Source organism: Cavia porcellus, unplaced genomic scaffold (assembly GCF_034190915.1).
Source record: "Cavia porcellus strain 051 isolate PalLab524CR breed Dunkin Hartley unplaced genomic scaffold, mCavPor4.1 scaffold_3, whole genome shotgun sequence".
Taxonomy (NCBI): domain Eukaryota; kingdom Metazoa; phylum Chordata; class Mammalia; order Rodentia; family Caviidae; genus Cavia; species Cavia porcellus.
In genome coordinates this window covers 15,979,278-16,004,046 of record NW_026947486.1, presented here as the reverse complement: position 1 = coordinate 16,004,046, position 24,769 = coordinate 15,979,278, and the positions used below count along the sequence as shown (strand labels likewise).

The window sequence follows — 24,769 nt, the reverse complement described above, 5'->3', positions numbered from 1 at the left end:
TCAATGCAATTCTGATAAAAAATACCATCAACATACCTCATAGATCTAGAGAAATCACTCCTAAAATTCATCTGGAGCAAGAAGAGACCTAGAATAGCAAGGACAGTTCTAAGAAGCAAAGGCAAGGCAGGAGGTATCACAATCCCCGACTTGAAGTTATACTACAAAGGAACCGTAGTAAAATCAACATGGTGCTGGAACCAAAACAGAGCTGAAGATCAGTGGAATAGATTAGAAGATACAACCACACCTACAAATTCACTGAACCACCTTATCTTTGAGAAAGGAGCCAAACATGTTCACTGGGAGAACGACAGTCTCTTTAATAAATGGTGTTGGAAAAACTGGCTCTCCATATGCCAAAAACTAAAACTAGACCCATGCCTATCACCATGTACTAAAATATAATCTAAAGGTATCAAAGATCTAAATATTAAAACAGAAACACTAAATCTATTGGAAGACAAATTGGGTAAAAACCTTGAAGACATAGGAGTAGATAAAGAATTCATGAATAGGACTCAAACCGCATGGGAAATACTTCCCAGAGTCAAAAACTGGGATCATCTCTTATTAAAAAGTTTCTGCATGTCAAAGAAATCTCCAGCATAGTGTAAAGAAAACCCACAAACTGGGAAAAAAATCTTAGTGAACTGTCCCTCAGACAAAGGACTTCTGTCTAAAACATATAAAGAATTAAATAAAATCAGATCCCCAAAATTCAAAGACCCAATCCAAAAGTGGGCATCTGAGATGAATAAACAATTCTCAGATGAAGAAATACAAATGGCAAATAAATATATGAAAAAATGTTCATCATTAGTCATTAGAGAAATGCAAATTAAAACCACACTGAGATTTCATCTCACTCCTGAAAGAATGGCCAAGATCAAGAAAACCACCACCAACAAATGCTGGAGAGGCTGTGGAGAAAAAGGAACTCTCCTGCACTGTTGGTGGGAGTGTAGACTAGTGCAACCATTGTGGAGGTCAGTCTGGAGATTTCTCAGAAAACTAGGACTGGAAGCCCCATATGACCCAGCTATACCACTTCTAGGCATATTCCCAGAAGAACTGAAAGCATCATACCACAGTGATATATGTGCACCCTTGTTTATAGCAGCACAATTTGTAATAGCCAGATCTTAGAAACAACCTAAGTGTCCATCAACTGAAGAATGGATAAAAAAGTTGTGGGATTTTTATACGATGGAGTACTACTCAGCTATAAAGGATGATCACATTGTGACATTTATAAATAAATGGACGCAGCTTGAGATCATACTCATAAGTGAAATAAATCAAACTCACATGTATAAATACCAAATAGTTTCCCTAGTGTAAGAAATCATAAGAATACATAAAATTTTGTGGTAATCATGACTCCCATTCATATTGGTTTGAAGCCATATAATGTTTTCAGTCATTAATTGCAATGGTTTTAACCTGGGTTGTTCGATTTTAGTATCTGTGATAGTATGAATAACTATTTTGAAGAAAACTACACGACATAAAAGCTAGTGCTGATTTAATATCATCTTGTTTTGAAGTCCAATCAAGCTGTGGTACATCTGTTTCCATTGGTTTTAACATGTTGTATCTTACTATATTTCACTATATGTGATAGTATAAACAAAATTCTTTATTGGCAAAGAGATAATATAGAAACCATGGTTCGTTTTCTATTAGCTGGTTCTAAATACCCTGTAATTCTTGCATTCTCTTGAATGGCTCCACACTGTCTTGATATGCTTGATGCTATAGCATACAAAGTTACACTCAAATAATTCAAGGAAAAAAGGCACTATGGCGACTATTATGTTAGATTATCTGGTGATGAAACACAATGATGCTTAAATTGTTTGGTTCTGACCTGCATTGTTCTGTTACAATGTCCTCTCATCTCAATCTCCCCCCTTTTAAAAAATTAATCTATTTTCTCTCATTTTTTAATTAAAGGAAAACAAAAATAGCGGGACATATTATAGTAACTGTTTTGTTTTCCTATTAACCTGATTTGAGCCCCAGGATTGTTCTCCCCATCTTGTTCTGTCTGATTATTCTATTTTGTTTGATAGTATCAAGTTTGAGGGTATAAGCAACCACTCTGAAGGCAATAAGATATATAGATGCCCATTATGGTTTGACTATTATCCTTTTTTTGAAATCCTGTAAGGTTTCCAATGTAGGTTTTATTGGCCTTATTCTGTACTGTTTTGATCAATTGTATTATACCTGATGATATAGGCAATTCAATTTAAAAATAGCAAGAGGCACAATGGTAACCACTTTTGATCACCTGCTATTCTATTTTTGTGTCATGTAATATGCCCACCCTTCTGTTCTGACTCTATTTTGCTTAGTCACGTTTGGTTTTATTCTCTTCAAAAAAAGTAATAAGAACTGTGGGAAGAATAAAACCCAAAAAGTCTAATTGTTATTGTAAAAAAGAGAGGAAAGGAAGGTGGGCTAAGGGATATAACTGCAGGTATGTTCAAGTGTGTAGGATGGAAAACCATATTACTGAGCTTTTGTTGGATCATTGAACGGAACTGTCTCCAATATCACTGTATGAATGTCCACTTTATATGCTTTAATTTTGTAATTTGGACAACTATTTCTGGGAAGATAATATGTAACCTATTAACTGGTGATTTCTTACTATTTTTTTTCTTGAAATTCTGTATTACTTGTACCCTTTTACTGCTTTATGTCCTTTCTTTTTTTCTCTTTAAATAAAAAAAAAGAAAAAACCTCAAATATGCACAAAACATTTTAAAAAACAGATTTGGACACATCCCTGGGATTCCGGCACTTGGTAGGCTAAGGCAGGAGGATCGTTGTGAGTTCGAGACCAGCCTGGGCTACAAAGAGAGCTTAAGCCCAGCCTGAACTGCATAGCCAGACCCTGATTCAAAAAAAAAAAAAAAAAAAAAAAGGCTTGGATACTGACTTCCCTTTATTAGACATACTTCCCTTCAAACAGTCATCTCTAAAGTTGTATCCAACAAGTACATTCAATGAAAGATAATGACATTTAAATGTTATCATTTTTAAGATAACATTCCTATCTAGTTTCATTCTTCCAGAAATATTCTAACACACAAAGTACAGCACTAAAATTAAAGCTTAACTATAATTCATTAAACAAGCTTAGAAGTCAGTTGCATTTTTTCTCCTCGTTTCTCCTTGCTACGTATTTATTTTCAAACTTCTGTTGAAAATCTGAGGGGTTGTGATGGATTCCTTTTCAAAAAAGCCACTTATATGAGTAAAGACTGTAGACACTGCATTCCACCTGAACTGAGAATATTTTCTTCTCAAACTTAAGTTCCCCAAAGTACATCATGGGCAGGACTTGGGTCAACCTCTTGGTGCCAGTGTCCTGGCAGGAGTGCAGGATGCCAACAATAATCAAGTAGGGGACACACTTGTAGATAGACCCCTTGCCTTGTACAGTCGACAGCCCATGGGGCATTTTTGAGTTTTTCAGCTTCATTGAAATATTGGTGCTGACTGCTGAGATGCTTGTCCATGCCATCAAGTGAATACATACCATAATATCTTTTTAGTCAGATTCTGTTGAAGAAGTACTCATCAGAGGCTTCAATAGTAGCAGCCATGAGCAAACCTGGTATGACTGTGGAGGTCTCCACAGCCAAGGCTTTGACTATATAGTTCACACTTTGGATTCCTCCATCAGTGATGACAGGAACACCAAGTGCTGTAGACGCTCTGATGCCTTGTACACTGCTGTTGCCTGGGATAACCCACGGATCAACACTCCCTGAGTGATGCAGATGGAGCTACTTTCCATGCCCATCTGCATACCTGTGGCAATGAGGTTCTTGGCCTGAGCTGTGGTGACCACATTGGCTCCAGTGACTTGGAGATTAGGTTATTTCTTTGATGTACTAGATCATAATAACCTGGAAGATGGAGTTTCCCTGCAAAGTCTAAATCCACACTAGACTGGGCTAACAAATCCAGCTTATAAATTAGCCTCATGAGTGCCAATGGCTACCTCATATAGCATCTCAGCATCTTTGGGGGGCAATGTGTAATTCTGTCTTGGGCAGTGACAGCCACCAGATCTTCATCTTCATTTAACAACGGGCAATTTTTTCTTTTTGCTGTGCTGCAAAACTTAAGTTTGTTTCATTTAATGTGATGCCTGCAGAGGCTACCACCAAGTCTTTCTTTCCTCTTGTCATGATCTCTTCCAAAAAACCACCACGCTCTTCCTTCTTGAGAAAATCAGTATCCCTCAATGAGATGATGTCCTCTAAGCATCTCCCCATCTGGCCTGTATCTCTGACAGGGATATTATGGAAGCCATGTTGAGGCTTAGCCTTAAAAACCCACACGTAATTCTTGGGGCTGAGAAACATAGGGTCCATGATGAATTCCTGCTCATATTTTATTTGACTAACTTCACTGGCTTGGAATCCAGGTGTACAGTTTGGTGGATGAAAAAAGTATCTTCTGTAAGCATCACTACAATGGTGGTGCCAGCCTCTGTGACTCTATCCATCGGGGAGGAAACCAATAGGGTCTTCAGCATGATTATGGTCAAACAAGTCAGGTCTCCCTGGTCTGCAGCAAAGTCAAATGTTCTCAGGGAGAATGAGAAAATTCTCAGGAAGCTGCCTCCACAATTTTAGAGCTACCATGATGTGAATCAAGTCACCTGGCATGCAGCATGTTCCCCTACTATCAGGTAGTTGGTCATGCCAACACAGACCAGCACTGATTTTGTCACTGTGCCAGGCCCCAGTTGATGTCAGAGGCATACACAGCATATTTACAGCAGAGGTGGGGCTGGCTGGGCAAGTCTCTTTCATTTTTAATAGGTACCGAAAGTGAGTATGTTTCAACATTCCTTTTCTGTTAATCCTATCTTGAAATTATTTGAAGTCATCACACACACAGGTTATAGTCTCAATACATTTAGTTATGTTCATTGTCGATTCATATCAAAACATATTAACCTCTTAGAAGTCAACATGGTGCCAAAAACCCTGAGAACATGATGACTTCAAGTTTTTAGGTGACAATCATATTCTGAACATGCTAAAGCAGACTAACATCTTAAAACTAGATGGGTTATTAACTGGATGAGTTTAGACACATACATATTAATCTTATATTAACCATATTCTTTCCACATTCTTTGAAATGTCATTAAGATAGTAATACTCCAGATATCACTGACTTAAAAACAAGAATTTCTTTCCTATTTTATTTTCAAATTCACTATATACATCTAACACCCTGATAATTCACTGTTTCAACTCCAATGATGAATCATAATATAAATAAATTCATGTATGTATTCTAAGACTGGAAAAAAAAACCCTACGAATATAATGTTGGGAATGTTGGGAGGCAAATCTCCCAAAAATGATCCTTCCAAATACTAACTTAAACACACTACATCACATATCCTTATTCGCCTAAGACAGTCCCATTTTATGGCTGGCTGTTCATTAACCCAGTTATTAATAGTGCTCGTTTTCAAATTCAAAGTCGTCCTGGCTTGGACTATGAAAGATATGGTTGGCTTAATTATAGGTTATCAAGTTTAAAAACATCTTGATGTTATTAAAGGAATATTCAAAATGAAAAGGTTCTTTAAATCTGTGGAGTAAAAATTCAACAATTCCTACTCTCTACAGGGGGAGGAAGTCAGATTTTAAACTGGAATCAATAGGAAACTGCATGAATTTGATGATTCCCTTTGCCTTAGGTTTACTCATCTGTGAAGGTGGTGATTAAAAAAAAAAATAGCACTAAACAGTGAAGAACATGAAGGACTAAGCACCATGCTTTTCACAAGTTCTCAGTACTTACTATACACGATACCTCCAGCACACCATTTTTTACTTTCCTGTTCAACTGAAATGTCTCACTCTGAAATGTAAAACACAAGGAAGTAACTGAAGATAGATACAAAACTTGTGTAAAACATTCTAGGATAATGCTACAGAATATCTAAATTAGTAGTTTCTATTTACCAAAGTCTAAAGTAATTTCACATCTGAAGCTCCAGAAAAGCCAAACTGATTCATCTCTCTCAAATTTAATGCCTTTTCCCATCACGGCTGTAATTTTACTGAAGGAGCTCAATGTCACCAACCACCTTAAAGAAACCCAAAGGCATCTTTCTAATCCTCATCTTTTTAGTATGATATGGCTATTTTTTTCAAAAGCTACAGCCTAATAGTTTAGACCAATTTAAGCTACTTCTTTGCAGTCTGCGCTTCATGCACACATTTCCTATTAGGTATTTGGTTCATTTGTCTTCTCACCGACAGTGCCTGTGTGGTTTTACACACCACCTCAATTGGCATGGCCAGATACATGCTGCTGGCCCAGCCATTCTTAATTCCAAAGCAACTTATCTAACAAATTAAATGCTCCCCACACATTTCATTACTTTTTCCTCATATGTATCTCCTACTCTGGTTGTAAGCACCCTTCACATAGAAGACATCTAACGAATCTAGTGGATTTGTCTTCCAAATTTGTGCCTTAATTTCCATTTGCACAATATCCAAAAGCAGAAGCCCAAAACCGGCTGAGAAATAAATCAAATTCAATGGTTAGGTTCAATACTGACCTTATAGGAAAATTTTTGCAACTAGAAACATAGAAATAATTAAGTGCATGAACCAAGGATCACTGTAATGTAAAAAGGATAGATGCAATGGTTAAGAGGCAGGAAGATTGCTGCAAGTTCAATGGTTCTTTTGCTTAAATCCAGGGGATGGTTCCATATTAATTAGAGTAAAATCTAAACATGTCACAGCAGGACAGCTTTCCAACATTGGGTCCTTCCTACCTCTCCAGTTGTTGAGCAAAACAACTTGAAGTTCTTAAATGTTGCTCTGTCAGTTAAAATGGAAGCCCCAATACCACTCACCCTTCTGGTAATCTTTTAGATTTTACATGTATTTACGTGAATGATCCACTTAAATCTGTCTATGGAGGGTAGAAAGCAGGGATCTCACATTCATATTCTACATAAATATGAAGACTAAATAAAAACACACATACATATCTCTTTATGACTAGGTTCTATGAAGCAGACACTTCGGTTAAGTTAAATTCTGTGATACTAAATTTTAGTTGGTCATTTACGAGTATATTCTAAAGGACCATTCAATTTATTACTTGGAAAAGTGACGTTTTATTGTAAAATGCAGAAGCCAAATTTTTTTATTTAATGTAACTTAAATAATAGGCTAAACAAGCTGAGTTGCTATATTGATGCTAATAGTTTCTGATGTCACTAAGAATATGTAGTTCAGGGGCTGGGGATTTAGCTCAGCGGCATAAGCACCTGCCTTGCAAGTGTGTGGTCATGAGTTCGATCCCTGGTACTGATAAAAAAGAAAAAGACACACACACACACACAAAGAGTATGTAGTTCCTGCTTTCTGGAACAGATTTGTTTTTTATGCATTGTATGATTCGTTTCTTCCTCTGAACAATGTGTGTGCTGAGGCAAACTTGTTTCATTATTAAGCCATCTGGAGAGTGTGCCTTAATGGGACTTACCTATATACTCTATAGAAAGAAAAATTTTATCATCTAAAACCTGGAAAACACCAACTAAAAAGAATGTTAAACTGACCAAAAAAAGTATCTTGACACAATCGAAATATACATTACACAAAATTTCTTTTAAATGTTAGACACATTCATCTTGATAATAAACTATTATAATAATAAAACTACATAAGACATTGTGTCAAGTAAGATAAACCAGAATAAGTTAAAAAAAGATTTAGGCACAACCTTACATTCTTATAATTGTTGCTTCCTGATGGCTAGCTTGCAACTTTTATCTGCAAAAATGTTTGTCTTCAGTTTATTTATGCTATATGACTTCTGGGTAGAGATTTTACAAGAAAGCCATTTAAAAATGCTCACACCTTGAATAATATTTAGACAAACACTCTTATTCTGTAACTAAAATGGATTTGGAATTTCCTTCTGAAATTATAAATAAATGAGATAGTCAATATTTACCAAATTACTATCTGAAGAGTAAATTTCAAAGTGTTTCTAGGAAGACAACACACTCCAAAACTATGTAAAAGGGTATTTGATTAATGCAATTAGCATAGCATTCTACCACACAGGAATATAAATTCTCTTTAGTCATATATTAAAAAGAAAACAGAAATCAAAAAACTTCATTTATAATAGTCTCTATGCTTCTTCTAGGCTTCCTGGAAAATTCATGAAAGAACTCTATTATAACATGAGATTCTGTGCCAAATGCTTCAGAAAATGGAGGAACAAATGTAAAGTGCTATTATTATAAAATGAAACACTATAGTTAAATAGCAGTGATTTGAGTGTTTTGTGAATAATAAACCTTGCTATATTTTACTCAGTGATATGGAATTTGAGTCCCCCCCCATAAAATCATCCAAGCAGGAAAGCATGAAATTTCAAAAACTGCCTACCATTAAAAAATAAGTCTCTCAATTTATTTGCATTCTAAAATAGAGCCCTTTGTCCTGGTATCTCTTTTCCATATAAAATGCTTCTAAAGTGACGTACAGGGTTTGTTAAGCCAATGTAACATTTCCTTTAAAATCTTATGTTGTTACTGTTTGTTTTGTACTATTACACTACATTTTGACAGCAATTGTTTATTGGTCTGTGATTGCAGTAATTGCAATTTAACAATAAACCAGTCTGACATTTTAGGTCTTGAAGATACATACCATATATATTTCTTTAAAAATAATCATACTTTTGTAAGCAATACTTTACAGTAGACACCTCAAAAATCTACCATAGATGTGAAACTTAAAACGAGAAAAATTTAAGTTCTAAATCTTTATACATATATATCCAGATTTCTATATATATTATATATACATACATAAGTATATATAAAATATATATAATCAGATTTGAAAAATGAACAAAAACTGGGTACTGTACATAAATTCTTTTTAAAACTCAAACAATAGAAAACTCTTTAAACATTAAACAATTTTAATAAAAGTTTCTGTACAATGCTAAGCAGTTTTATTTACACATAGAAAATGTAATAGGAGTAGTGTTTGAAATTACAGAACTCCTTAAAATTTCAATGGCAGGTAAATCTGGAAAAAATAACAGCATTCCATTCACAAATATTTTCAAGCAATAAATATGTATTTATAAATAGTGTAAATTTACATCAAGATTAGAAACAAAAATCACAAATCTGAAGTTTATTCCTTAGTCTATGTGCAATCCATTATCTTTGTGACTTGGCTGTTAATTTTTTTAATGTTTTATTTAGGAACCAAAAGTGTAGCCATCATGGTTTCAAAACAAGACAGAAAAACATAAAAGCAGTAAAAAAGTTTCTTACCTAAACTTCACATTAAAAAAACAAAAAGTCGACCAAAGAAAGGCTTAAAATTGCTAACTACCTTACAAAGAAATGACCAGCTAGGCTATTATTTTTTCCAAGGAAAATTCTGAAGGAGAAAAAGATGAAAACAAATCATCAGCCCAGAAATAGAGAAATATAAAAGAGGTTGTCTTCAAGTCAGTAGTCTGTATGATGTTGCCAGTTTTGTCAGATATATACAAAACATGAAAATTATTATTTTTTTTTCTCTGAAGTTCAGCTGATTAGCTTCGTGAGAGTCCTGGAGCAGGAGTGCATTCTCCCCTGTCCAGCCGGTTGACACTCTGCACTTAGAAGGTTGCATAGACACAGTTTTCAGCCAGCAGCCTTAGGAGATAGCTACAAAAACCAGTGGTGCAGAACTGGGTTACTTCCTGAATAGCAGAAACGGTCTCATGTGTAAAAGTCCATGGAACTGTATCAAGATGAGGCGGATGGTAATGGAGGGGCCTGAAAATAAAGTAAGGTAGGTTATTTTGGCATACAAACTGTTAAAAGTATTCCCTAGTACATGGCTACAAACATAATCTGTTTAGGCAGTCAGGGGAAAGAGGTCTCAATAAAATTTAACAGCCTGCTGCAATACAATGTAAAAAGTGTAACATTTTTTATCATTTCCCTCCCACCTGGCAAAGTCTAAAACCATTATTCAGGATACTGGCAGTTTTATGTACTTCATAAACTAGTAAAACTCTTGGAACATTATTTAATTTACCATCTTGCTTTGTTTTCTTTTTTAAAAGATTGCTTTAAAAGGACGTTTAGAAAAATAATTTAGCAAATCAATTACAATTTCACTAGCGACCACCTTCAGGATCTATCTCAAGTAAGTATGATACTCTGTTCAACATATTCCAGATAACTTTCTTCTTTAAGCAATTCTGAATTTCAAGTGAAAATATCAGGAGGTAAGTTTTAGTTTCTGTTCACATATGTGACAGCAAAGTATTGGAGGAAATCAACAATTCATAAATCATCTGTTTCTTATTCATAAAGCTATTGATCTGCTAGAATAAAATGCTTCCCCCTAAGCATCTGCTGTTTGAAATTAAAAACTGTGCAATATACAAATATATTTGAATCAGTTATATAACATACTAGGAAGTTACGCTCCATTCTCATGAAGTTAATACTTCTAGCAAGTTCAAAATTTTAAAAAAATACGATTAAAAGCAGAAGTATATTTAAAATCACTTATGATTCATTCTGCAGGAACTAATAATCTATAAACATTCTATCAACTGATATGAAATAGTATAAAAGATATGATAGCATTCAAAAAGACATAAGTATCTTAAAATGTAGCTTTCTAACATCATTTAGGCTGGTCTCCAAAGTGAAAACGATACATGCCTATTTTACAGGCATAAGTATTTGGAAGTGATGGAGGAGGAAATTGTATGAATACAGCCTCATGTAGTATCTGACAAGCCAAAGGAAATTTTGAATGCTTCATTACCTCCTACTCAATTTTGAATATTTTATTACCTCCTACTCTATCAGGTGACAGAACAAACACTTCTGCCTCTCAACCCAGCTAACTGTACTCACAAGTTGATTTTACTTACTAATGTAAATTGATCATAGACTTGCATTAGGTCCTCCATTTTGTACTGTTCTAGCACCACAAAATTTTCCAGGTTTCCGCTTGTTTTTCGTGCACAATCTTGGCAATGTACTATGTAGGTCTTTTGAGAATTACTCTCATTAGTGACAAAAAGCAGATCAAAAACTTCCACCTGTTTTATATAAAAGAAAAACATATTCAAAGAGATAATAGTAATAATATCTACTATACTGCTTTAGTATAACCATGGAATACTACTTAAATAAAATTGTGGACAGTCATCTCTGGTGTAGAGTAGGCCCTGCAGCCAGACATAGTGGCACATGCCTGTAATCCCAGCACTTGGGAGGCTGAGGTAGGAGGATCCCTAAAGTTTGAGACAAGACTGGGCTACCAAGTGAGCTCTAAGCCAGCTTGAACTGCATAGTGAAACTTCGTCTCAAAAAGTCAAAAAAAACAAAAAAAACAAAAAAAACAAAAAAAACAGTAGGCATTGAATAAAAACATTCATGGATGTGTTTAAGAATCTTTATGTTAGCCGGGCGTGGTGGCTCATGCCTGTAATCCCAGCACTTGGGAGGCTGAGGCAGGAGGATCGTTGCAAGTTCGAGACCAGCCTGGGCTACAAAGTGAGCTTAAGGCCAGCCTGAACTGCATGGCACGAGACCCTGTCTCAAAAAAGACCAAAAAAAACAAAAAAAACAAAAAAACAAAAGAATCTTTATGTTGCACCAAACCCAAAGACATGGTGCTAATGCATATTTAGTGGAGTGGCCTAAAGGAGTAAGATACTTATGACAACCTCTAGCAAAGCCTAACTAAACTCTGACAAAGGTCACCTTATTTCTGTTTTAAATCCAAAAATTAGCCTGCAATTCGATATAAGTGACCATTATTTTCTTTTTATGAATGACAGTACTCATCACAGGGTACTGTATATGGATCCTTGTCTTCCCTCATACACTGTGTTCCTAGAATTTTATTGGCATTTCTAGAGAATGTCAGGGTCTAGTGCTTAGCCAAACCTCAAAATACACTTTTAAGTAATATAATCTAACTATTTTACAGATGAGAAAATTGACAGGTAAGTAACAATGAGTATTTAGTTACAAGCTTAATTTTACAGAATAGTAAACACAAGTAAGTATTAATGAGTTGGGTGTGGTGGAGCATGCCTATAATCTCAACATCTGGAAGGCTGAGGCAGGAGGATTTGCAGTGAGTTCAAGGCCTGCCTCAAAGAGAGAGAAAGAGAAAAAGAGAAAGAGAGAGAGAGAGAGAGAAAGAGAAAGAGAAAATGAAAGTATATTAATGAGCATCATGTGATTTTAGAAACAATAACTCTATCTCACTCAGAGAAATTGAGTTAAGAGTGACAGTTTCATGCAGGATAAAGAATAATTTTGTAGGGTAGGAATCAGTCTCAAATAATAGTGAAACTTAGATACTCATTTTTCTGAGATATAAACAAACCTACCCTAGTGACTTACTTTGGCCAGTCACACAACATTAAAATGGCCTACAAATGCAATTATTTCAAATAAAGGTCAATACCAAAATTATAAAATTTTAAAGCTGGCTTAGTCTTAAATTTCTTCAATGACAGAAATTCTCATGAATTCATCTCTTAATGTCTCAGAATTGCCTTCCTGTTTTGCCCATTACTATCAATGGGCAACAGCATGAACCTAGTAATCTGAGCCAGAAAATTTGTAATCATTCTTTAATCATTCTTCAATCTGTCTCTTATTCTTGCCATTTAATGAGCTGTTTTGCTGATTTTACATTCTGAATTTTTAAAAAAATCATTTTCTTTCTTTAATATTTTCACTGTCAGGTTCTAAACAACTCTTACTTAAGGTCAGTGAAATAGTTTACTACTTCAATTCTTTTCAACCACTATTCTCTCTGAAATACACATCTGTTGCTTGCTCAAGTATTTTGATGGCTTCAATGATTTCAGAATAAATACCTAAATCCTTAAAAGCATTCACAATGCCCTGCAAGATGTACATCAGTCACAATGGACTACTCATCCTTTTCTAAAAGTGTTCCATTTCCTTACTCCACATTCTTCCTAAAGTCCATGAATCTACCTCTAATTCTCAACGTTTTCTAGTCCACTGACATCATAATATCCTTCAAGGAAGGATTCAAAGGTTAATACTTCTGTGAGCTCTTATGCCAGTACCAGAAGGGAAAATTTAAATAATTTGTTTTCTTGGTGTTTTCAAACAGTAAGCCCAACTTAATACTCAGTATAGTCTCAAGTACATGACAACCGACTGTTTGCATTTGTCTTCTCCCAGAGAATTTAAATTCCTTCAGGGAACATCTTTTTTGTTCCTATTCCTCTTACAACTCTTGACTGCAGAAGACTGACAAATATACCTCTGGTGAACTACACCAGACAGAACTGAATTCATATGGATAGAGCTGAACAAAAGCATACCTAGTTTATTGGCATCTATCTATGTCTAAATTGTTCCTCAATCTAAACACTCAGACTAAAACTTCGTGATGCTTATGTTAAAGGTCTACTAGACAAATGGTTGTATAGTAGATAATTTTATGTTCAACATACAATAAAATGATACATCACATTAAATGCTGTTACCCAGTAAGAAAATAACACAATGCCAAGTACAGAAAAATGGATTTATATAAAAGTATAAATATATTTTAAAAACAAACTAAAGAAAAAAATCAAAAGCGAGGGAGTAAGAGGCTTTTTACAAAACAACTATGGATAAGAATAGTTACTTACCTCGCAAATGCTACAATAGTGAGCTGGTTCTTCTTTCGTCCGCCCATGCCATATAATTTCTTTTCCTGCAGCAATAAGAGCTTCCCTCAATGTCTGACATTGCTTCAGAGTTCTCAGAAGACAATACCTATCGTAGGGGAAAAATATTTGTGAGCAGCAACTGAATACTGAATATTTTTAGTATAAAAAAATATGTGAATTAGAAATAATGCCAAGGGGGAACAAAGAAATAACTGAAAGACTTGGTTCTAATGTCTATAACTTCATAATTTCTCTGTTGTCAATTTCTCAGATATCTTCGGATTTAAAAAGACAATACCCAGCAAGTCTGATAATGACAATAATAAATCATTATTTAGAGTTGAGAATAAGTGGATCTGAATATCAAAATATAAAGGTCTTAATATATAAAAACAAGAAAGACTTAAATATTAGTTGGCAATTTTGGTTCTTATTTGAGAAAGTTAGTGAACTTCTTTGGGAGTCAATTTCCTCATCCTTCAAGTAAGGATTCTGAATTCCAGATGGAAGCAGCTATTATTCTAGTGAGGCAGAAAGGTACATTTTTTTCTGTCAACACTACTGAGATATTCAGCAAAATCATCTGTGTTGCTGCTTTTCAAACTCTTGAGTCTATTAAGTGGAAAAGGAAGTAACTTACGGATTTACTCACTACAGAAAACCAAAATGGTTTAACTACAGTGCTAAAGAAGGAGAAAAAGACATTTATTTCTTCAATTTAACTTGAATATAATGGAATCCATTTATATTAACACAACTGAACTTTTAAAATAATGTATACTTTTTCTAAACTCACAATGCTAACAGTGAAATCTATTTGTGCTTACTTTCCTGTAGTTTACTCCTATTTCTTGAAATTGTCTGCTAAATTCTTACTCTCCTGTGAATCTTAGTGCTAAGGTTCTCCATTTTAATAGGGAGGCTGGACTAGATGATCTCGAAGGTACATTTCAGCTTTAAAAGACAGACAATGAAAATATCCAGAAGAAAGGAAATGAGTTTGTAACTGAGTATTGTCTTCAAAGTATTCTATTTTATCCATATTGTCTACTCATGTATTGCTGCCTGGGATAGTGTCTGGCATATAGTTAAGTATTCAATAAATAAACATTGGATTACTAAACCACTAACATTTGTAGTTTAAGTAATAGCACATTATTGGGTGTGGTGGCGCATGCCTGTAATCCCAGAACTCCATGGGGAGAGGCAGGAGGACTGCCCTGAGTTTGAGGCCAACCTGGGCTACCTAGCAAACTCAAAGGTAGCCTGAACTATATAGTGAGACCTTGTCTCAAAAAACAACACACAAACACACAAAAATAGCATATTTTACTTAATTTATAACTCTTTGCTATTATAAGTTATTAGGCTAAAGTACTGTTATCTATCAAAACCTATATATACGAATCCCTCCAAAGAAAGGTAACTAAAAACATATGTAAAACATTAACTCATTTAACAATACGGTATCAGCTTTATAGTTGCAGGCCAACTCCTTAAGTATCATATTCAAAAGAATTTGCTCTAAGTTTGGCTTAACCAAACTAATATTTTAGTTTAGACTGGATGCATGTCAAAGCTAAGCCATCTACCTGAGTGTATAGGGTGCTAGTAGCTTGTAAAAACAGCTCATAGCAAAGAGAATCTTTATAATTCACTTCTGTAGGCACAGATTTTACTGAATGTGTTTTCCAAGCAGGGGTTCAAACAGTATTTTCCTTTAAAAAATAATGCCTAAAACTGTGCACATACCTGAGGAAGATTTGTAAATTTAACTATGCTGCCACATGGGCAGAAAAACAAAAGAATAAAATAAAAAAGAAAATTTTTAAAAAGGAAACAAACATTTGGCATCTATTTGGTATTTCACATACATTATGTCAGTTAGGGCCCTTTATGGGAAGATTATCTCTACCTTACAAATGGGAAACACGGGCTCAGAGGAGCTAAATTTGTATGATGCCATCAAGCTACTAAGAATTTTTAAAAGCTTTCCCTCACTATATGACACTGTATTCTCTTTTTGGTATTTCTTCACCTTTGTTTTCTTCTCTTTTGTATTTATTCACCTTGTATTCTTACTCTCTCTTATGAAGATGAGATTCTTGGGTTCAGTTAGCAATTTTTTCAAAATATAGGACCTAGGTTCTGTGAAGTATTTATTCTACTCTTCTCAGTGAAGGAACTTTCAGGTCCAATGCTACTATTCTGGCACTTATTCATCTAAAAAAGGCAGTATGTGAACTTTCCTGCAAATAATAAAGAGATGGAGCTAAGGTTGCAATGAGCAGCCTACTTCTGGAATCACAGCTCCAGAATTATTTTGTGTGACATGAGAATCTTAGAAAACCTTTGTTTTCTGACAATAACAAAGTGGTTCTGCTTTGCTCTTATCTTTGACTTGAACACTGAAATTTTTGTTTAGCAGTTGAAACATGAGAATTTAGATAGTGGCTTTTATGGAACCCAAATCAATAAGCAAGCCTTATTTAAAAAACAAGAATAAAGAAATTTAGGGAAAAAGATCTTAGGAAAGATCTTAGGAAACAGAAATGAAGCCATTTATGATATTCTGTTGAAGTTAAGACAATACTGTACTGGGGATTATGCTGACATTCTAGGGGTAATTTGAGTAAGTTGACAAAGTAAATTTCCAAATGTCAATGTGGAGACAGATGAAACATGGGTTAACTTAATACAGCCTTTTAAAATTCTTTATGGTACAAATTCAGCTACTAAGAATTAGGTGACTAAATAGTAAGAAGAGGCAGCTTGCCTTGCCCAGTCTCTTACTGAAAGATCTATGCAAGGAAAAGTAAGCCTGTCAAACTTTCTTGCTACCCATCACTCCATTGTTGGGTTCTCCTATAAGAGTGGGCATCTCAATATCAATAAGACATCAAACAGTTTAATTTAGGCCAACCACACATGGCTAAAAAGGTCTCAATCAATGATACAATGAGTAGTAAGAACTTAAGTTCTTGGATGGAAAAACAACCATAAAAGCAAATATATGCTAACCATGAGAATGTAAGTTTTATAATCCTTACATTTTGTTTGGCCAATGTTAAAGAAAACCAATTAATCCAATGCAGTAGTAGAAGACCACTATGTGTATAGAACTAAGATCTATGCTAACTGTGAAGGGGTCTTCATGGCTATCCTATTACATATGCAGAGTGCTGGGAGAAATTCTGTTCCATTAAGTCAACTGGCTGTGGACAAACAGTTGCTGAACACCTCATTTATCCATTTGAAAATAAGAATCAAAGGGAAAAGAGAGTTAATACTTGTTTGTTGTAATTCAAAAACTTTGTACTTGTCACAATATGTGTGAAAGAAACAGGAATTCTTAGTTCAAAAAGATGTTTCATTTAGTTCAAAGTATTCCTAACTTGCCTAATTTTAAGATTCACTGTCACTATAAAAGAGAGTCCCAGAGTTGTTCTCATACAGCTCTGACCTTACTGTACTTGGCAGGATAATAGAGCCTGGAGACTATAGAAAGACAGCTGCAGAGCAGGCAATAACAGATTAGATTGCCTGGGATCAAATCTGAGCTTCACATGTACTACTTACTCTCATATGCCTTAGTTTCCTCAACTGTAAAAAGGAGATATTTATAACGCCATTATGAAGATTACACATTACATAAAATGATGGTTTAGTGCATGGCAATTAATGTTCAATAAACAATATTATTACAGCTTTGAATGGTCAAATTCTTAAACTGTTAAAATAATTACACAATTATTAAATTGAAGTTTTCAGGTAAAGGGAGGAGGAAATCTCAGTTTTTCACACAGAAGTTTAAATTTGTAAATTTAAATACATCGAATTTTAAATTTGAAAACACCATTAGATAAATGCCAGATGAAGTATAATAGTTAACATACTGGAAAAAAATAAAAGAGGTTATTTAAAAGATGTCTAGATTCCGTTAGGGTTTTTCACCATCAGCACTACTGTATTTTGGACTGGATAATTCTTTGTTGTGAGTTATCCTGTGCACTGGAAGACAAGTTTAGTATCATTTCTACTCTACAAAAATACTAGTAGCAATCTTTCCATTCAAGTTATGATATTATCATATGTACCCTGGGGAAACAAAACTGCCTGCATTTAAGAACCACTATACTAGACCCACAAATAACTTTCTCAACAGGATATAAAAAACAGGTAATGAGGTTTCTATAATTAATATTAATTATAATAACAGCTATCATTTACTGAGTGCTTACTTTATACTAAGACATAAAAATCAAAATCATAAAAATCATAAAAGTTATACTGGACATAATTATTCCAAGTTTTTCAGAAGAGGAAGCAAAGACTAACAGGTTTAGTAATTTTCTACAGTTTCCCAGTCATTATATAAAAAGTCAAGATACGAAGACTGGATTCCAGAATTCTACTCTGCGCTGCCCTTGTTGTAATATTTTATTGGAATATTAAATAGCACAGACTCTAAGACTGTAGGAAAATACAGAAGGAAAGGCAAACAATGGATACCCAGTGACCACACATACATAAAACGCACAGAGAAAGTGCACGAAGCATTAATATTATAGATATAACAAGAACAGTGCCATACAGTATGGTCAACAAAATGACAAAATGATAGAAAAATTATGTTTCTGACGAGTGGTTTTTAATAGACTTGGTATTGTTGAAACTTTAGAAAATTATTTTAAACTACTGGTTTATATGCTATTAGTAACTTTAGCATGTATAATTATTTGGTAGATTACTGGGAGAAAGACAAGGGAATGTGTATTCTGAAAATTAACTTTTAGCTCCTCTACGTATTTCCTCTTAAACTCAAATGTCTTCCTAATATTGAACTTTTCAGAGGAAAAGACATTCTGTTTTGGACATGTTTGCTGAACTACTTACCACAGGGATTTAAGTGAAACTAATTAAGTTTTTAGTTTAGAAACTGGAGTGTCCAATGTACTAGAAACACATTACCACGCTATTAACTTGCTAAGGGTTCAAAATGTTTACAGTAATTTATACCATGCTTGCTGGAGGTGATTTTATCTATCTTTGAGATTAAACTACTCAAAAGTACCTAGAGTATTCCGAAAGCCTGTTATCTACAGGGAAATCTTATCAATACCAGTAATTTCCAGAACTTATTTGCCATACAAACATTCTGATGCTTTGAATGATAATGTTAAAAGAACACTTTGATGATAAAAATTTAAGCAACATTAGTCTTATAAAAGTTAAAATGTCTTAGGCACTGTACAAGAGAAAATGTAGGCCAAAGTAATACATGTCAAATATCTGAAAATAGGAATCTCGAACTTGTAAAGTAATAAGAGTTTAACACTGCATCAACTTGCTTTAAAAATACACCATACGGAAAAACTGTATGCTTTAACAATGATGGGTTAAAGTCATGATAATCTCCCTACACTTAATTTTACTGAAAAATACCTATGACATAGTTTATACCGATATGGGGCAGGGTTTACCAAAATTAAGTATTATCCAAAGTTCTTTGCTAAAAATATTTAACTCAAAATTATCAGAAAAAATATTCAGAATGTCGAACTCTGCACACCACACAAAGGCTTCACAAAGAAAATGCTGTGATTATAAGTTTAAATGAGACTGAATACACCATGACTACATACAGAATTCATTATGAACCGTGATTCAATCTGGATAGTTGCAGAAATTCATTCATATTCTCTCCCCTGCTCAGTTAGGGTAAACCAAATGTGGACTGTGTATTAGTTGATACTACAGAATTCCCTACTTCTTAGATATGATAAATTGTATCATGTGCATGTAAAGTGAAGTATTTTGGGGGTGACATGAGACAATGTCTGCAAATTATTTTTCATGTGGCTCAACCAAAAAAAAAAGTACATGTGCAAGCATGCATACAGACTGCTGAGTAAATATGGCAAAAATACTTAGTTGATGAACCTAGATGAGGTACTATTCTTTCAACATTTTTGGTAGGTTTAAAAATTTTCAAAATAAAAGAAAGGAAAAACTATGAACAAGTTAGTTTGGTAGTAATGTGTTACATACAAATTTTACATATTTTAAAAGAGAAAAGGATATCTTCATATGGAAAAATTCCCATAGTTGAACAAACTATAAGTGATCAGTAGCCTTAACTTTCAAGTCTTCCCTAATTCATTTCTTTGTAGGTATTATTTTTGAGGGAGGGTTTGCTTTTTAGAAAAATCTTGTTTAGTACATGTTTGCAGTACATGATTACACCAACCATAAGGAGCTGGTACACGTATATAACATTTCTTAATTCTTTTTACGTACCCTCCCCTTCTTCTCTTGGTTTCCTTTCCATTTGTAAAAGATCTGTCTCCCTGTTTCCTATTATCTAGCTTTAAATTTGCAATTTATTTATACTTTGTTTTTCATTTAAGAGAAACTATGGGATATTTAAAGTTGTGTGCTTGATTTACTTTACTTAACATTATGGTCTTAAGGTGCTATTCTAATTTAAATATAAAGTAAGGTTCAAAAATTCAGCAGATAACACCAAACAGTGATTGCCTATTAGCCTACTGAGAGCTATGAATGTATACCTCAGACTCACTCTAAGCCACTAGAACCACATGCCTATCTCTCTGATTAATAGAAATTTTAACTTAATAGAAATTTTTCCTTATAGGAAGAATTTAAGTTCTGGATAAGGCCAGCCAAATTGTAATCATCATTATCTACATACAACTCACTTCCTTTTGCCTTCTTTTTCCCCTTAATTTCATTAACAAGCATAAAAGTACCACTTTATGGCTCAAGCCAAAGTCCAGCAATAAAGATTACTCTCTTTCCTTTAACTCACCAAATACAGTTTATTTTACCTTCTAACATTTGTCTCTCTATACCTGTCTTGTAGCAATTACTTTCAAATTCACTCCTCTAAAATAAATCATCTGCCTACCATTTAATGCTTCACCTTCTTGCCAAGCCATCTGGTATGCAAATTTTATCATTATTAAAAATAATAAAAGTTTTAAAGGTTTGTCATTAGCAGCTGTTGCCAATGTGATGTCTACCTGAAATTTTTAGCAACAAAAAGTTTGTAATCTTCAACTAATACTAAAGTTTAAACCAGAGAGATACTTAAAACTACAAGGCTGGTCTACAGAAAGAGAAACCAAGTTCATTTACTAAATACAGGGTATGCAGAAAGTTTATGTTCAGAGAGAGTTAAGGAAGAAAACTATGCTTGTATATATTCTCCCACCTCTCATGCTTTGCTCAGGTGGCATTTTTTTCTTTTAAGATACTCTGTAATTCCTATACTCAACATATACAATCAATTAAAAGGTAACTCATAGGAGGAGAAAGGGGAGGTGTAAAAATTACAATTCACATTAAAGATGGCTGAAAATATCAATTACAGTGGTATCTCAGTTGACAAACTTAAATTTGCCTTATGATTTTGTAAAAGACTGGCCACATTTGTGTTCTCACAGCAAAGATGGTCTTGGTCATGTTCATCATCCAATGCAAAGTAGCAAACAAAAAACAAAATTTTGCCAAACACCTCTGTTTACCTAACAAACTGTTCTTAAACAAAAGTGTTCATGAACTGAGTTACCACTGTAGAGTGGAAGACTTAATAGACAATTTGGGTGCACATCTAACAGCAACAGTGGGAAAAATGGCTGACAAAGTAAGTTGGGGGTCAGATTTGAGGTACTTCACATACTAAAGCTTAAAAATACACATTTTAAAAGAAAGTTTACATTTGTATCTTTGACTATTTAGAGTAATTCCTGGTAAATTCAGCCAAAAAAGCTAAACATATTCCATATTAAGGGTGGAAGGTCATATTCAAGTGGACATAGAGTGAACAGCGCAAGAAAGGGACTAAAAGCAGAAGGCACGAGTAGAACAAGGAGGAACTTTTTTATAGAAAAATTGTGGTTGTGGAAAAAGACTCCTCCACTATTTCTGAAACAATACTCTTCATGCCCTCCTCTGAACATTACCTAGTCTATTTCCTGTCTAAAGTAGAAATATTTCCCCAAATTCTGTCCTCATCCTTCCCTTTCTCTTTCTCTCATAGCAATCACAAACTAGGCAGAAAACTCAGGCAGCTTCTTCTCAGCAGCTCTATTTATTTTATTGTTCTTTTTTTATTTTATGAAAAAAAGTAAAACAAAGTTTCATAACATAATAGAATAATAATAGTTAATACATTGCATGTTGTCATTTTTAAAGTACTTGCTCAGAGTACAAGATACGAGCAAAAAATTTTCTCTAATTTATATCAGCACAAACCTTCCTTTTCAATGAACAGAGACACTAATAGTATAACTGACTTGCATTTGTTTTTTGAGACAGAATCTTGTTATGCACTTCAGGTTGGTCTTGAGTTTACTATGTAGCCCATCTGGTCTCCAACTCACAGCAATCCTCTTGCTTCAGCCTCCTGAGTGAATTCTAGGTGTGTGCCACCATGCTCGGCCAACTCTATTTTGTTGCTTTCTCAAGCTTGTACCAAAATGAAGTCATGTACAGCACAGATTTATCCAAGTGCTCTCACATTAAGACAAATATGGTTTTGAATCCTAACTCTACCTGGAACCAACAGAGTAACTTTAGGATGCAATGAAGAATAACTGTGATCTAGTATGGGAAGCATCACGTTCAGTATTTGGTTAAGTATCAAGCTCAATTTATTAACTAGCATTATTACTGCACCATCTGTAAGCCAGATTTAAAAGCCCAAAAGATATGTGATTCGTTCTCCTGGGAAGCAAGTTACTGTATTCAAAAAAGTTACTGTACTCACTTAACAGCTAGAAAGATTATTTTGAAATCAAAATTAGATCATAAAGTTAATAATCTCACCAAGTGCTCTTCAATGGAATAAGTCTTTCAGCTTGGAATATAAAACATGGTTTGCTTCTAGCCAACTCTTACATCTTACTTTACTATTCATTACACATTTGTCTCAATCTTACTTTACTATTCATTACACATTTGTCTCAAGCCAAAATGCTCATTGTTTTCAATCTATATACAGGATATGTATTTAAGTTGAAGCAAAACACATGTTAGGGAAGGTCAGGAGAGGGGGACAAGGGAGTAGGTGCTAGGAAGAGAATAAAAGCAGGAGATCACCTAGGGTACATCTTCACTTTTCTTCTAGAGTTAGAGTTCCCCTGAACCTTTCAAGAGTGTAAGCAGATTACCATGTTCAGTAGGATTAGAGTACTCAAAGATCAGCGTTTGTCATACAACATGACTTTTCTACAAAGCCAAATATTTTGCCCGTTATTCAACTAAAGAAAAGTGATACTGGGTTTCTCTACACATTTCAGACTGGTCTTGAACTAACTTTGAAGGCCAGGTTGGCCTTGAATTCAGTGATCCTTTTGACTCAGCCTCCCTAGTGCTGGTATTACAGGCTACAGGTTGCACCACCAAGAGAGTCATTCTTTCACTTGACTATGTTGACTTAAGAGACATGGTATGGATTTCTACTATTATTTTATGGATGAATTGAGGCAGTTTTCTGATTGTGCATGAGTCTGGTTTTAAGTTGGCTTGAGGTTCCATTCCTTTCTCCTCTCCCCAACCCTCTATTTTCAACCCTTACACAAAATACATTTTTCTCTAGAGCATACGATTTAAAAGGACTTCTTAGACTATGGGCAAAGACTCCAGTGGTTCTGTCACTATACACTGTTTCTTTTGATCTATTTACATGTACTAACAAAACCTATATCAGATACTTATAAAATCCTAAGTGCCGAGCTCTAGTCTTGCATTAGGTTGGCAAATACTTATTAAATGACAGAATGGGAGCAATGTTAGCTGGTGTGAAGCACAATTTTAGCACTGGCTGAATGACTGCATTTTAAAAAGAAGCCAATAGGCTTAGGGGTCTGGACTTTTGAATAACATTTTCAACGGTATGTTGACAAAGGGAACTTGCTAATCATACATCCTGACAATACAAGCTGGGAGCAAAATTCTTACTATAATACAATCAAGATTCAAATAATTAGATTTTTGTAGTATCAGGTAAAATGAAGAATGGATTAATTATGTAAGAGCATTTTAGTTTTTAAAAGTACTACATAAAAACAATTTTATTATCAATAATTATTAAGTGGAAAACACCCAAATTTTGCATGTCCAATTTCAACACAGGAAAACTTTATGTCAAACACAGGTGTTGACACCCAACATTTCACAACATTAAAAGAGCAAAGATAAAACTAGCAGGCGTCTAGAAAAATGACAGTTATGAAGGGGTAGGGAAAAAATGGAAAAGATAACAGAAGTAGCCACTATTTAAATTGTGTAAGATCAAGGTAGGAAGAACAAAATTTTGGCAATAGTCTTTCTGTGGTTCCTTTTTCCCCTTACTCTATCACCTAATCTATAAGGAAGTTCTGTAAACTTTAGCAAGCCTGTAGTTTGATACCTTTTCTCTACTTCATAGGCAAATCTCTGTCCAAGTTGGTCTGTATTTATTGCATTTGCCCTTTATATATCTAACATCCCCTTGGAATCCATTTCTTATAAAGCAACCAGATTCATTGTCTCAGGTAGAAATTGGAACTTATGCCTCTCCCACCTAAAATCCTCAAACGATGATCTGTAACATTTAGAATAAATATATATGTTGTCTACCTATATTCTAAAAGTTCTTGTACAATCACAAATCCTACTCACTTTGTTGAGCTTATCAGTACCACTCTTTCTCTCATTCTGCTACAGTCACACTGACCTTTTTATCCCATCACTATGCTCAAATTTTTCCTAATTCAGCCTTCAGTTGTCCTTTAGATCTTAAATGCTCTATCCCTAGACCTCTGCATGGCTGAGATCTCTATTCAGGGCAAAGCACAAAACTCTTTTAGATACATTCCCTAACCATGCTGCATAACATAGTACTCATCTCCTCCCACCCAAGTACTACTCTGCTTCACCTTACTCACATCCCGATATCTGACTTGAGGATCTCTTTATG

At 34.4% G+C, this 24,769-nt stretch overlaps 1 protein-coding gene and 1 pseudogene across 4 annotated transcripts in view; both read right to left on the bottom strand.

The window, feature by feature from the left end:
* Nucleotides 1–134: 134 nt before the first annotated feature.
* LOC134475528 (inosine-5'-monophosphate dehydrogenase 2-like) lies at nt 135–4,657 on the bottom strand (annotated as a pseudogene).
* A 3,825-nt stretch (nt 4,658–8,482) lies between these two features.
* The window catches only part of Kdm6a (lysine demethylase 6A), a 197,949-nt gene continuing 181,662 nt past the window's right edge, over nt 8,483–24,769 (bottom strand). For all 4 annotated transcript variants that reach the window (XM_063245754.1, XM_063245756.1, XM_063245755.1 and 1 more), the window contains 3 exons: nt 13,762–13,888; nt 10,996–11,166; nt 8,483–9,877 (listed from right to left, as the gene is read on the bottom strand). In XM_063245754.1, the coding sequence (XP_063101824.1) occupies nt 9,848–9,877; nt 10,996–11,166; nt 13,762–13,888 (328 nt within the window). In that variant the 3' untranslated portion in view covers nt 8,483–9,847. The remainder of the gene's footprint in view (nt 9,878–10,995; nt 11,167–13,761; nt 13,889–24,769) is intronic.